Below are 13593 nucleotides of genomic sequence, written 5' to 3' on the forward strand. Positions count from 1 at the left end.
CCCCCCCCCCCCCAAGCCTCTCCTTGTATTGAATTTCTTCCTTATTGTATAGTGTAAGGAGGTTATTTGCTTGAAAGGGGTGTTGTATTTTTTCAGGTGGCGGTATCATTGGCTGCGTGCATATATTTCCTGAACGAGAAGACAAAGAGCTTGGGCAGAGCATTCATAATCGGGTAAAAGGCTCTGTCTTTTTTTTTTTTAACTAAACAGAAGACTGATTTGTGTGAGACAAAATAGTAAAATGGCAAATGCTGTGGTATTGGAAATGAAATGAAGGATCGGAGGATTAGCGGGAGGGTGGATATGCGGTTCGATCTTAATCCCGATGATTCCGACATTTCTGATACATCCGACATGGACCCTCGAGCTCCTCACTTCACTCGTCGCTTATGCCTTCATGTTTGTCGCTTGCACTTTCCTCAAGTAAGTTTGGCCTTTCCTTTCAGCCTTGTCAAATGCTCACTTTGTGTTTAACGAAACAATGCAAGACCAAAAGACTTTGAGTTTCGGTGTCATTAGGATTTATTTGCTTAATTGATGAATGTCGTCTTTCCCCCGGACACGTAAATAATCAGAATCACCAACTGATGTTTTTTTATTATTATTATAAATAAAACCCAATTGGTATATGCCCTTTTTATATGTAAAAGTGGTTTAAATAGTTGATAATTATTCAAAGAATTTCGTTATCATGTACTATTGTTGTAACACAGATGGAAAGGCGCCATTTTGATTATTTAATAAAAGTAGATAGAAAGGACACCACAAACAACTTCCGTACATCATCAAGTACCTTAATAAATATCGACCGAACCAAACCCTCTGGTTAAATGGAACCGACATAACTATGAACCTCACTTGAATCATCATCATCATCATGAGCAATCGTTGGAACCCTAGTTTCCGTCAAAACCCTCTCTTCCTTCCCTTCCTTTGTATTCGTCGTCGTCTTCTTCATAACCGGTTTTCCGGTTCTCTTGGTTAAGCACAAACCGTAGTTGCAGTTGAGCCCCTCCTCTGTCCGGCTAAGACGACAAGTGGCTTCCACGGGACCAGAAGACGCATCGGACGCCATTGAGTCACCGTCGCTGTCGTCTTCTCGATGATGGGCATCACCATCGTGACCATGATCATCGTGATGGTCATGCGAGGGGGAGACGAGGTACATTGTCCATCCTGACTCACAGCTGCGACATTCCTCCTCGGATCCAATTGCTTTTTCCGGCTCCATCGTCGCAAACGCCTTCGTATATTTGGCCGTGTCCGATCAAGGACAAGATCATAAACAACAAGAAACACCCGGAAAAAAAAAACACTTTTGTTTCTGTAAATCTCTGCTCTATTTCTAATCAATGTAAACACCTTTTTTAAAAAAAAAAAAAAAAGAAAGAAAGAAAGAACAAGAAAACCTGAACTAAAACAAGAACAACGAGGAATCCAGGATATGTATTTAAGCTTCTGTGTTTTGTATGGACGGAATGAGAGAGGCGGAGACTATATAGTAGTGGTGCACTGTGTTTACGGATCAAATACCACAAAAATAAATAAATAAAATGTTAACTTGCAAAAAAAAAAAAGGATTTTTTAGCTTTTCAAAAAAAAAAACTTAATGGGTAAAACGAATTTAATTTTATTGTGGAAACTATTTCGAATTGAGGCTGCTGCTTTTTTTTTTTTTTTGGTTGAAAAGGGTTAAGTGATGAGTTTGGGTGGAATATATATACACACACACACACAATTACATATACACATGGGATGGGAGGATGCGTTAAAACACCTGAAGGGAAGCAAACATACCCATCCAATAATTTACTTTTTCACCTCAAACAGAGATGAAAAACAAAAGAGAAAAATAAACAAAATACTATTAAATATATATAAATATAAATATGTAAAATGTAAAAAGCTGTGTTGAGAAATATGGTTAATGTAAAAGAAGATAATTTTAATAAGAAAATAATAGGGAAAAGGGCTCATAAATTGTGTTGACATTTGAGAACAGAGAGAATACAGCTACAAGATGTGAAGGAGAGAGAGAGAGAGAGAGAGAGAGAGAGAGAGAGAGAGAGAGAGAGAGAGAGAGAGAGAGAGATCTCTCTATTCCCTCAGAAGTGGCGTATCATATTAAATGCTATCTATACTTCTTATTCAGATATATTTACGAACCCTATGTCACCTATTGAGATATTTACCCCCTTTTTTTGTAAATTTGACTTTGATATAGTTTTTTTTCCCTTTCTTTACCCCATTTATCATTTATTAATTCTGGGGAAACTATCATAATTCATAAATTATTATGATCACAAGTGATTGAAATAATAATAATAATAATATTATTATTATTATTATTATTAGACCATCTTAATTGCTATTTTAATAGTCATAACCGAAGGCGAGATATGCTTTATGGGAAAAAAAAATAAACATAATTACATAAAAATAGAAATTCATAGGTCTTTTTTCCTTCGGTTTATGGTTTTTATTATTAAGGAAAATAAATAATTGCTTTTGTGTTGGTAACAAAAAGCAAAGAAAATTTTGGTGTTAAATATTTTTATGTTTTAGAATTTAAATGAGACGAACAAGTTTAAACGTGGAGGGAAGAAAACCCATGCAGAAAAATGTGTAAGATAACAATAAATAAATAGAGGGTAGAATAGCGTATGTCTATTATGTGGGAGGAAGGGGAGCTTTGTGCTCTCTCTTTAATTCGCTGCCCCCCTCAAAAAGAGGAAGAGAGAGAGAGAGAGAGAGAGAGAGAGAGATCTCTCTATTCCCTCAGAAGTGGCGTATCATATTAAATGCTATCTATACTTCTTATTCAGATATATTTACGAACCCTATGTCACCTATTGAGATATTTACCCCCTTTTTTTGTAAATTTGACTTTGATATAGTTTTTTTTCCCTTTCTTTACCCCATTTATCATTTATTAATTCTGGGGAAACTATCATAATTCATAAATTATTATGATCACAAGTGATTGAAATAATAATAATAATAATATTATTATTATTATTATTATTAGACCATCTTAATTGCTATTTTAATAGTCATAACCGAAGGCGAGATATGCTTTATGGGAAAAAAAAATAAACATAATTACATAAAAATAGAAATTCATAGGTCTTTTTTCCTTCGGTTTATGGTTTTTATTATTAAGGAAAATAAATAATTGCTTTTGTGTTGGTAACAAAAAGCAAAGAAAATTTTGGTGTTAAATATTTTTATGTTTTAGAATTTAAATGAGACGAACAAGTTTAAACGTGGAGGGAAGAAAACCCATGCAGAAAAATGTGTAAGATAACAATAAATAAATAGAGGGTAGAATAGCGTATGTCTATTATGTGGGAGGAAGGGGAGCTTTGTGCTCTCTCTTTAATTCGCTGCCCCCCTCAAAAGGCAAAACATTTCTGGCCCTTTTTGGTATTCGGGCATTAAATTCCTAAATATAATAACATAAATTAATATATGTGATTGGTTATCAAATTCTTTTTGGTAAAAAGCTTATTAAATGTTCTCTCACTGTTTCACTGTGATAAATATTTTTGGTTTTAGTTGGCAAATAAATAAATGACAATCGCTCCTTTCGTATGTATGTATGCATGCATGCATGTATTGTCTGTAAAGGGCATCTCGTTTCATGATCTTCAAGTTTGTCCCTTTTGCAAACTTTATGAGTCATGTAATGCATATACATACATATATATATATATATATATATTACACACAAGTGTTCATAACTATATGGCAGGAACTCATCAGACATCATAAAACGGGATTTTACAAAACTTCTCGCACAAGAGACATATCTTATTGTGTTTCTCGAAAGTGAAAAGAGGGCCCTACCTACCTGTGACGTCACAAACCATTGAATTAAACTAAAAACATATAACAAGAGCAGCCATATCTAATCTCAAAAAGTCTTTTTTTTTTTTTCACACCAACAAGAGAGTCCAATGTATATATAAAATACATATCCTATACTTTTTGTTTCGGGTTTACCTCTGTAAACTTACTGGGTGAACTTGGAGATCAACTTGTCGACGTGGATGATGATGTCATCGATCCGCGGCCTGACAGCGGGCTGAGGCTGAAGCATCCAAGTCACGAACTGGTGAAGGGCTTCTGGGTACGGACAAGAAGACGCCTTTGGTCCGGTCGGCCACTTTATTTGGGCGTTCACTATCGCAAGTTGAAGGCTTCCCCCTGATTCTCCAAGCGCATATTCGAAAGGAGACACTCCGTACCTGTAGAAGAGGATGAGTCCCTTATTTTCAGGGAAACGGATTGGAAATGAAAGTTGCCGCTTACATTATGGCATAGAGGGTGCAGCCAAGTGACCAGATATCCGTTCTCTCGTCAACATCAGCATGGCTAGGGCAATCCCACAGCTCGGGAGCTCGGAAAGGCGCTGAACAGTGCTCAGATGCCCACTCCTGCAAAATCAAGACGAATCCCCCCAAGAGGTATGCATGAACATCCATGCATATAGTTATGTAGAATGAAACCCAATGCCACTAATCTCAATTGAGGAAACGAGTTATAATTCAAAAGAGGCAAGAGAAGCTTTACTAGCCATATGCACTTACAAGTTTATCATCATTCTTTCTGTGATCAACTTCATGGCCACTCAAAGAAAGAAATTGAATTTCTTTTATACAAAACTCATGTCAATGAGTGATATGAGGTGGGCTATGTTAGAAACATGTGAGCGGATTAAAAACGATACAAGGATATAAGAACCTGCAGCTGCAATGCCTCTTGACGGGAGCGGATTTGCTTCCTTGCAGGACGAGCACTCCCAAAGTCCATCAAAATTGCAAGAGGAGGCTGTCCCTTTCTATGCGTTAAAAGAACGTTCCCAGGTTTGACATCATTGTGAGCATATGGTGGGTCCATCGAGTGCATATGCTTCAGTCCATCACAAAGCTGCGATAAATCAAGTCTGTTTAACTTACCAAATAATGAATTTACAGGCACAAATGAACAACATGTAGCCATAGTTCCAGAAGAAGAAGATAGTTTTCACTAACCCATGCTAGAATCTAGAAGCTAAGATCATATCATATCAAAGATGGAGGAACAAGAGGAAGTTTAATCACCTGCCGAAATATTTGCAAAACATCGGTTGTAGAAAACGATTCTTTTTTAGCCTTCATTGCCGTAAAATTATCGAGCAAGGTTCCGTCAAGGTGGACAGGAAATAGCAAGAAGGCTTCGTGTTTCCAAGTTCCTTCTTGTCCGTCCTGGCCAATTGAATACAAGGGTCCTTACTAAACTGAACTATACAGGATATAACTTCAGAGATCATATTGACCAGAAGATGCAATACAGAAAGCATCTACTATAAACCATGAAACTTAGTTCCCCCCGAGTACGAATCTTATAAAATCTGTTTGAAGATCTGAACAAAACTTCACTACCTTAACTGAAATAATGGCGTGATCAAGGAGTGGAAGCAGATTAGGGTGGCTGAACAGCGATGAAACACGGATCTCTTCCCGCACCAATTCCAGTTGCTCCTTGTTCTGGATGAGGACTTTCTTCATGGCATAAGTCCCGTCAGCTACACAGTAAATGAAGAGAATATTTTAGGTGAATCACCTGTTCTTACTATATCCATAGAGAGAGAGAGAGAGAGAGAGAGCATGAAAAGATATGCAGGGCAAGAGGTCGGTGATGATAATCTCCATTTGCATATCATCAGTACCGAATCAACAATGCTCGATCAATTCCTCAACAATGTAATAACATGATTGCCTCTTGACAAATAATTTCACTAAACTTTCAAGCATATGATTGAATGAACCCATAACTCTGGCGCTATACAGCGCAAGAACACCATAATCAGCTAAAGAAGAATCCAACCAACATGAGGGTCAAAGCCGAACAGGAAAAGCCTAACATGCAACAAGAGGTGTTTAAGTCGCATTCGAACTAAACAGAAGAAGATCCACTGATCATCGAAATTCGACGACACAATCTCTCTTCCACAGATTGCACGAATCTGAACTATATCCGAACACGACCAGCAGTTTCAGATTCAAAATCGGAAAACCCAGAACAAGAAACTAGACCAATCAGCGTCCAAGCAAGAGAAAAAAGCCCGATTTCGCAACTGACCGGAGAGATGGGCCGGGTCCTTGACTTTCTTCGCCATACCACCGCCGGACGCGGCGGCGGAAGCGTCGGTGACGGTCTCCTTCACCAAATAGACGAAGGCGAAACCCCCTTCTCCGAGCTGACGAACGATCCTGAACCGGTTCTCATTGATCCAAACGTCTCCTCCACCATTGACGGCGTCGTAGAGCGCGTTCAACCCGGAAAACGTACAACCCATTGCTCAAGAATCTCTTCTCACAATCTCTGGAGATCGATCGGAATTTCTTGATGTTGAGACCCCAATAGGCGGATCCCTTAGAAACGCATCTCCAGATCTCGGGGTTTCTCCTTGAGCAGCTTCTCCTGTGTTAAAATATATTATGGAAGCGGAGAAATTTGGAGACGAAGCATTCATGTCATCTACTGTACGAACTACGAATACGAGACAGCATTTCACACTGCGATTAATTAATTAATTAAATTTTTATTGGTAATGAGAAAATAATACGATTACTCGCCAAAGAAATCACTATAAGAATACAATTCATGTTTATTTTGTTTACTAGATACGCTAACTAATTAGGATTAACAATTTACATTACCAGAATAATTCAAGCCTGTGTAACGTCTAAATAATGCATCGTGTCACATTTAAAATAGGCTTTTTTCTTCATTTAATTACATTAATTATTTTTACTACATTAGTTTGTCTTAGTTTATTACGTGTGACTGTGAATGACCGTAATCAACAACGGGCAAGTGCGAGTACAACAAACTTTTTGTACAGAATCCACTAAAGACTTCAAACAGCTGTTTCGGTCTTGAGCTTGCGGCGGGGCGTGGGGGACATCCGCTCAGTGGTCGGACGGTTGTCAGTTCCGGCGGCGGAGACAATGCTCCCTTGACTGCGACCACCTAAACCGGAACAAGTTCAAGGATAAGGAATCCGGTTAACCATAACCAGGTGTCAATCTATGCCAAAAACCATCACCACTTGCTTCTTTGGACGAATGCATATATATATATATACCAAAGGAACATCAGCCTCATCCTTATTTAAGATTGGAAGAAGAGCAAGTGTGGGTCTAAACCAGGCCCCCTAATCAAAGGAGCTCAGAGGGGGCAGACATGCTGACCCAATGCAACTTCATTTCCGTGCACATAACCATGCTACCTTCATTCGTTTTCTTCCAGAGCATCGGCTTATTGTACACAGATCTCATACCATCAAACAGATATAAGCATATATAAACCATAGGACTTTCAAACCAGAGCATTGGCACAGTTCTAATGAACAAAAACAACCAGCAACATCATGAAAAGAAGATACGATATTCAAGACAAAAACAACAAATCAAATATTTTGATAGGAAACCCAAAATAATTTCGATTTTCGAAAGAAACAGTGACCATGAAAGAAAAGAGTAACCTTTCAAACTATGTAAAAAAAAGAAAGAGAATGTGGGTTTAAACCAGGCCCCCAAATCAAAGAACCAAGAGAGGACTCAAAGGGGGCAGACATGTTGACCCAATGGAACTCAATTTCCGTGCACATAACCATGCTACCTTCATTCATTTTCTTCCAGAGCATCGGCTTATTGTACACAGATCTCATACCATCAAACAGATATAAGCATATATAAACCATAGGACTTTCAAACCAGAGCATTGGCACAGTTCTAATGAACAAAAACAACCAGCAACATCATGAAAAGAAGATACGATATTCAAGACAAAAACAACAAATCAAATATTTTGATAGGAAACCCAAAATAATTTCGATTTTCGAAAGAAACAGTGACCATGAAAGAAAAGAGTAACCTTTCAAACTATGTAAAAAAAAGAAAGAGAATGTGGGTTTAAACCAGGCCCCCAAATCAAAGAACCAAGAGAGGACTCAAAGGGGGCAGACATGTTGACCCAATGCAACTTGATTTCCGTGCACATAACCATGCTACCTTCATTCATTTTCTTCCAGAGCATCGGCTTATTGTACACAGATCTCACAAACACGAATGGTAAGAAACCAAAGGTTTGCTGGATTTTCAAAAGTTACAGCGCCCACAAAAGAAAAGAATAATCTTTCCAACTATACAACAACACAAAAAGAGAAATGTGGGTCTGAACCAGGCCCCCTAATCAAAGAACCAAGAAAGAACTCAGAGGGGGCAGACATGTTGACCCAATGCAACTTGATTTCCGTGCACATAACCATGCTACCTTCATTCATTTTCTTCCAGAGCATCGGCTTATTGTACACAGATCTCACAAACACGAATGGTAAGAAACCAAAGGTTTGCTGGATTTTCAAAAGTTACAGCGCCCACAAAAGAAAAGAATAATCTTTCCAACTATACAACAACACAAAAAGAGAAATGTGGGTCTGAACCAGGCCCCCTAATCAAAGAACCAAGAAAGAACTCAGAGGGGGCAGACATGTTGACCCAATGCAACTTGATTTCCGTGCACATAACCATGCTACCTTCATTCGTTTTGCTCCAGAGCATCGGCTTATTGTACACAGATATTGCAAACATAAACGAAAACCAATGTACAAAGGACAGCGGACGGTCTAATTTAGACTCAAAGCTAACCCATAGTGTCCGTGAGTCTTAAAGCATTTCTGTCCAGTGGCTTCCGAAGTTCATAACACAAGTACGAAATGAATACACATCCCAAGAAAACAAAAAAAAAGACACACCATTGCACTGCATTGGCGCGAAGGCAACATTAGCTAATATTCTTCCAGCCCATAAAGCTGCAAATGAAAATAGAATCGTAACACAAAGATAATACCAATTCAGGGTTAATCTGATAATCCATATGACCAGGTTAAGAGTGAGCAGTACGAAAAATATCATGGGTCTTAAAACCAGATCTACATAGAAACGAGACAAATATTGAAAAAACCATGAAAATCAACGGACACTTCTCAAAAACGGAAGCCAAAAAGCCAGGAAGAAGAGAAATGGAGGAAGCTCAAACATCCCAACAGTAAACGACACAAGATCCATACAGATGCGTGTAAGGGAGCCAAACCTTTTTAAATGAGCTCGAGGGTTCGATTTTGGAGCTTCTTCCCAGCAAGGGGCTTGGCGATGATAGACGGATAAATAACCTCCGACCCCTACTCTTTTTGCTGCATCGATTCCCGCCCTTCGCTCAGGGGGAATCTCCAGTCACTGCTAAAACGGCGGAGAAGAAGAAGAAGCAGCTAGGGTTTTTGCGCTTTGTGCTTCACAGACGCTAGGGTTTTTTTTACTTATAGAGCCCTCGGCCCTCGGGGTTTAAAAGGAAAAAAAACATATGCCTCAGATAAAATGGGCTTTCAAATGCGGATCTGATCTTTTTGGGCCAGAGTATTGAAGGCCCATTAATAAGGCTGGAATCTTCGTAATGATGCTATATCTCATATGATCAGCCCGTTATTGGGTACACCCACATTTGGTCCATTAAGCGGCTCGGTACACAAGTGTAGCCCGCATGAGGCCCAAATAATCCATCTGAGACCCCATATGGCCCGTTAAGTGGGCCGGTAAGTGTAGGCCCACGTAATGCATATTATTCATGGACGGCCTATTTAAAGTACTACGAAGACCAATAACGGCTCAGGACCTCTCTTGCGGCCCGTAATAGGCCCAATAAAGGAAAGTGTAAACGCACATACGGCCGATAAGTGGCCCGGTACCCAAGTGTCTGCCCACCTAAGGTCCAAATTCGCTCGAAGAGCACAGGATGACAAGCGACCCCACAGTGCCGCCTCCGCCAACGTACAGCAACTCCGCCGCCATCCAGTTGTCGGAAAATCCGCCATTGCTGCCGCTTCTTCCTTCCTCCGACAACCTTGCCGCCGCACTCGCCTCCCCGTCGCTGACCATGGTTCCCTCCCTCTCTCTCTGCTGTCTACTCACATTTGCTGAGCAAGATGCACGAGTTTTTCCTTTTCAGACCGAGCTACGGAGCAACAATGGAGTAGCAGACCGATTACCGGACGAAATTCCCAATTTACCTCATTTCGAGTAATTTCTCATCCAGGTTTCTGTTTCGTCTGCTTTTGCTGCGAATTATCTTCGGAATCCCGACTAAGTGGCCCTGAAACCCATATCACGAACGCAAAGTTATGCGCTTTTTTTTTTCCCTTTTTGCGTTTTGTTTAGTGTTCTAGATGGCAAGGAGTATGCTGAGAAGTACCGGAAGTATGAATCGGAATACACTCAGATGCTATTGGCCAAATACTTCTCCGGGAAGAATATCTACGGAGGTTGCTTCCATCTTCCATTGTTGTTCTTGCACGTTTTGTTCGGTCTGAATTGAAGTTTAGGAAGTTCTTCTTCTGAATGTTGTGGCTCAGGGAACATCTTCGAGGAGAAAACGATGATTGGTGGTGAGACCATTATGTCTAGCAGGTAATATTAGATTTATAGTAGCAGATGATGTGTTGATAGTGTTTAGCTTGTGATTCTTCTGGTTCTCGTTTGTGTTGTGGAATGTGATCATGGGTTTGTCCCTGTTTTGGCTAAAATTTTGTAGGTGGCCTTGTACGCGGTCATATGCGCAACCGACGCAGTTCTTTCATGAACAGAACAACAAAGGCTCAGCTTTCTCGGAGAAAAACCCTAGTGAAATCTCCAATGGATTTGTTCAGTCAGGGAAGAACTGTTGAGTAGGCTTCCTTCTTCTACTTTGCGTTAGAGAAGAGGAGAAAGACATTGTAAATTTTCAATGTTACAGAAAGAAAGAGTTCCGGCTCTGCCTGCTTAATTATTTTGCTTCTTACACCAAGAACTCGATGCAGTTCTCTCTAAATTACAGATGCTAAAACCAGTAGGAGCTGATGAAACCTATAGTATTTGTATGCATGTAGCAGCCACATATGTAAGGAGGGGGCCTGCTGAATAATAGCTGTTATATACAAGTAACCTCCGGTGTAGTGGTTACATGTATGGTGACAATGGGTAACAAATCGTCTATACTAGTGCTACATACTGATGCCCTCTAGGCCAATTTGAACTTTTTACTTACCGAGTTATGTGGCCCGAGGGTTGTTGGACCTGTTTGAAGGTTCGGCTCTTATATGATCTGTCTCTCGGCTATTGGTGTCGTCCAGATTTCTCACGGGTAATAGCATGTCTGCCATTAGGATGTGAAAGGAAGAGACTTTCTCTTTGAGCTGTGCGTTCTCTTGCAGGACCTGGTGGTTGCTCTCGAGCAAACTGATGACCTTCTCGGACAAGTGATGGTTCAATGTCATGAGCTGCTCAACCTGGAGCTGCAGCTCTTCGATCTGCTTCTTCTTGCGCATACGTGACCTTCTGGCTGATTCCCGGTTAGAGACCATTCTTCTTATCCTCTTTTCATCTATCATGCTGTGTTGTTGGTGATGATGATGCCCATGATGGTAGATGGTATCTCGAGTTTGATCTAAATTAGAGAGGTTATTGCTGAGGGTCGATGTGTTTGGGGACACTGAGTGCAACTGAACATGGGACTCAGTGTTTGTTGGTAGGAACAGTGAGTTGAAGTGATTGTTCTGAGATGGGTTTCCTTCCATAAGGTTGAAACAATGAGAGGGACGGTCATTGGGTTCCATGTAGGAGATGAGAGAGAGAGAGAGAGAGAGAGAGAGAGGGAGAGAGAGAGATTGGAGTGAGATATAGTGTCATTATATAGCAGAAAGTGTGTGAGTATTGGCTTGTGGGCAATAACTCTGAGATGTTGATGGCTATTTCATGGCACAGGCGAATTTACTTGCATGGAGACAAAATGCATTAAACTTGTTGGGTTTCTTGTTCAATCTTTCCTTAAAACCAGAAAGCACCACTCACCCATAGTGACTCTTTTTGACAAATCTCAGCTTAGTTCCACATCTTTGTCAAAGATTAGCTTCTTCTCTTTTCTTTTTAAAGGTCCAATATTTATGATGCTCTTGTTTTCTTTTATGACTTCTGTTTGGTTTTTTGTTACAGAGGATTTTGCCGTAAATGGCGTGAGAAACTCTTACACCCTAGCAGTGCTATGTCATCTAAATTTTACCATTGGACCCAAATTTGGGTGGGTTAACCGGTGAAACGGAATTCAAAGCTTATGTTTTGTCCGAGTTCAAACTTTAAATTTGGGTAGAGAGCTTATAATCTAAATTATATGGTTGACTCCCGATCTTGAGATTAGTCTTAATCCTTGATCCAAGATAACCGATTATCCACAAGAAAAAATAGCATATGAATTTTTTTGGGTTTCATGGTGAAATTGAAACTGGTCGGTGGATGTTAACTTGTACGTCTGCTCTTATTTTTATCCAAAAAAAAAACTAAATTTTTTACATTTATCTTTTCTAAGAAAAATAAAATCAATTTTCAATTCAGTGGCCTGTTTTTCCTCTCTTGGCAAATTTATTTATAAACAAGTATTTATAGAGATTCTTTGATGTATTTACTACCTGCATGCATGGCAGCAATATGTCAAAAAAAAAAAACAGGTACGTGGATCGATGTGATGTATCATAAGATTTTCCCAATTCGCGAATATGCCCACTTGATTCTATTGGTGCGAATTGAATTTTGTTACAAAGTTAGGAATTCGAAATTAACGTAAGGTTTTATATATATAGTACGATGTGTATAAGAGGCCCGTAATCTGACGGGTCTTCTTTGTACGGTTTTAATGGAATATTCCCATAGTTGGTTGGACTTGGAGGAGAGGGCTTCAATTATAAATAAATGTGCAAATATTAATTAAGTATTTCCTAAAACAAGAATTAAGAGTAAAGGGGGTTACGGGCCATCAACACTCTTTGATATTAATTACAGAGAGATTATGATGCTTACCGGCTTTCAACAGATTAGTAAATGATTTGGAGTTCCCGAGGGGCAACACTGTTTTCCACAAATGGGCAAAATACCGTTTTTGTCCGACCAACACTTTGGTACGACATTTAGAAACCCTAATCGAGAAAGATGCCATTGAATCCATCATTTCACAAAACTACTGCCAATTAATTTCACACTCTGAACTCAGATTCTTTGGCTTAAATGAATGGTTAGCCTAATTAGGGATTGCCATTTAGTTATTAAACCGAATAAGATATAATTACAATCGAACCGAATCCAACATAACAACCGAACGGTTATAATTTTTTTATATCAAAAAAATTGAATCCGAATCGCATAAAAAATAACAAAAAAACGAAAATTTCTTTGAAAAACCGATTTTTTTTTACCCATCATAAAAAAACCGAACTGAGTCCGGATCAAAACCTGAAATGGCTACCTAAGCCAAACCAGGCTAGTTTCACAATCATAAAGGATTCTCTCAACTATGAAAAAAAACCGGAGAAATTCAAGAAAATATCATATATATATATATATATATATATATATATATATATATATATATATATATATATTAGTTTCATAATTTATAAAAAATAAACAAAAGTTTCCATGTAGCATCTTGGCTCAACATTTTCCAATCAACGAATTTGGGCAAAAA

The 13593-nt window shown here is 39.1% G+C and overlaps 5 protein-coding genes and 1 long non-coding RNA gene across 7 annotated transcripts in view; 2 read left to right on the plus strand and 4 right to left on the minus strand.

The window, feature by feature from the left end:
• LOC104800953 (protein CHAPERONE-LIKE PROTEIN OF POR1, chloroplastic) overlaps window positions 1-551 on the plus strand; it is a 2502-nt gene extending 1951 nt beyond the window's left edge. Inside the window, exons 4-5 of the mRNA XM_010523981.2 lie at window positions 97-173; window positions 277-551. Coding sequence (XP_010522283.1) covers window positions 97-173; window positions 277-427 — 228 coding nt within the window. The 3' untranslated portion in view covers window positions 428-551. The remainder of the gene's footprint in view (window positions 1-96; window positions 174-276) is intronic.
• A 275-nt stretch (window positions 552-826) lies between these two features.
• Window positions 827-1231, minus strand: LOC104804610. The gene has a single exon (XM_010528935.1). It carries the CDS (start codon window positions 1229-1231, stop codon window positions 827-829), a length of 405 nt encoding a protein of 134 aa, XP_010527237.1.
• Window positions 1232-3744: 2513 nt separating this feature from the next.
• Window positions 3745-6515, minus strand: LOC104800957 (serine/threonine-protein kinase 16-like). Its single transcript, XM_010523993.2, has 6 exons — window positions 6127-6515; window positions 5427-5569; window positions 5106-5249; window positions 4747-4932; window positions 4315-4439; window positions 3745-4250 (listed from the first exon to the last, which is right to left on the minus strand). Exons 1-6 carry the CDS (start codon window positions 6341-6343, stop codon window positions 4016-4018), a joined length of 1050 nt encoding a protein of 349 aa, XP_010522295.1. The 5' UTR covers window positions 6344-6515; the 3' UTR covers window positions 3745-4015.
• A 1593-nt stretch (window positions 6516-8108) lies between these two features.
• LOC104800968 lies at window positions 8109-9349 on the minus strand. The gene is made up of 2 exons (XR_769835.1): window positions 9145-9349; window positions 8109-8863 (listed from the first exon to the last, which is right to left on the minus strand). It is a non-coding gene; the product is annotated as an uncharacterized LOC104800968 (long non-coding RNA).
• Window positions 9350-9770: 421 nt separating this feature from the next.
• On the plus strand, window positions 9771-11374 carry LOC104800981. 2 transcript variants are annotated; one of them, XM_010524034.2, is made up of 5 exons: window positions 9771-10124; window positions 10263-10366; window positions 10457-10511; window positions 10636-10768; window positions 11294-11374. In XM_010524034.2, the coding sequence occupies exons 1-4, from the start codon at window positions 9841-9843 to the stop codon at window positions 10766-10768; spliced, it is 576 nt and encodes a 191-aa protein (XP_010522336.1). In that variant the 5' UTR covers window positions 9771-9840; the 3' UTR covers window positions 11294-11374. The 2 variants fall into 2 exon arrangements, with proteins under 2 accessions (XP_010522336.1, XP_010522327.1); XM_010524025.1 differs by lacking the exon at window positions 11294-11374 and having other exon boundaries at window positions 9774-10124; window positions 10636-10866.
• LOC104800974 (basic leucine zipper 43) lies at window positions 10989-12340 on the minus strand. The gene has a single exon (XM_010524012.2). The coding sequence runs from the start codon at window positions 11693-11695 to the stop codon at window positions 11132-11134; it is 564 nt and encodes a 187-aa protein (XP_010522314.1). The 5' UTR covers window positions 11696-12340; the 3' UTR covers window positions 10989-11131.
• Window positions 12341-13593: the final 1253 nt, after the last annotated feature.

Source organism: Tarenaya hassleriana, unplaced genomic scaffold (genome assembly GCF_000463585.1).
Source record: "Tarenaya hassleriana unplaced genomic scaffold, ASM46358v1 Cleome10, whole genome shotgun sequence".
Classification (NCBI taxonomy): Eukaryota; Viridiplantae; Streptophyta; class Magnoliopsida; order Brassicales; family Cleomaceae; genus Tarenaya; species Tarenaya hassleriana.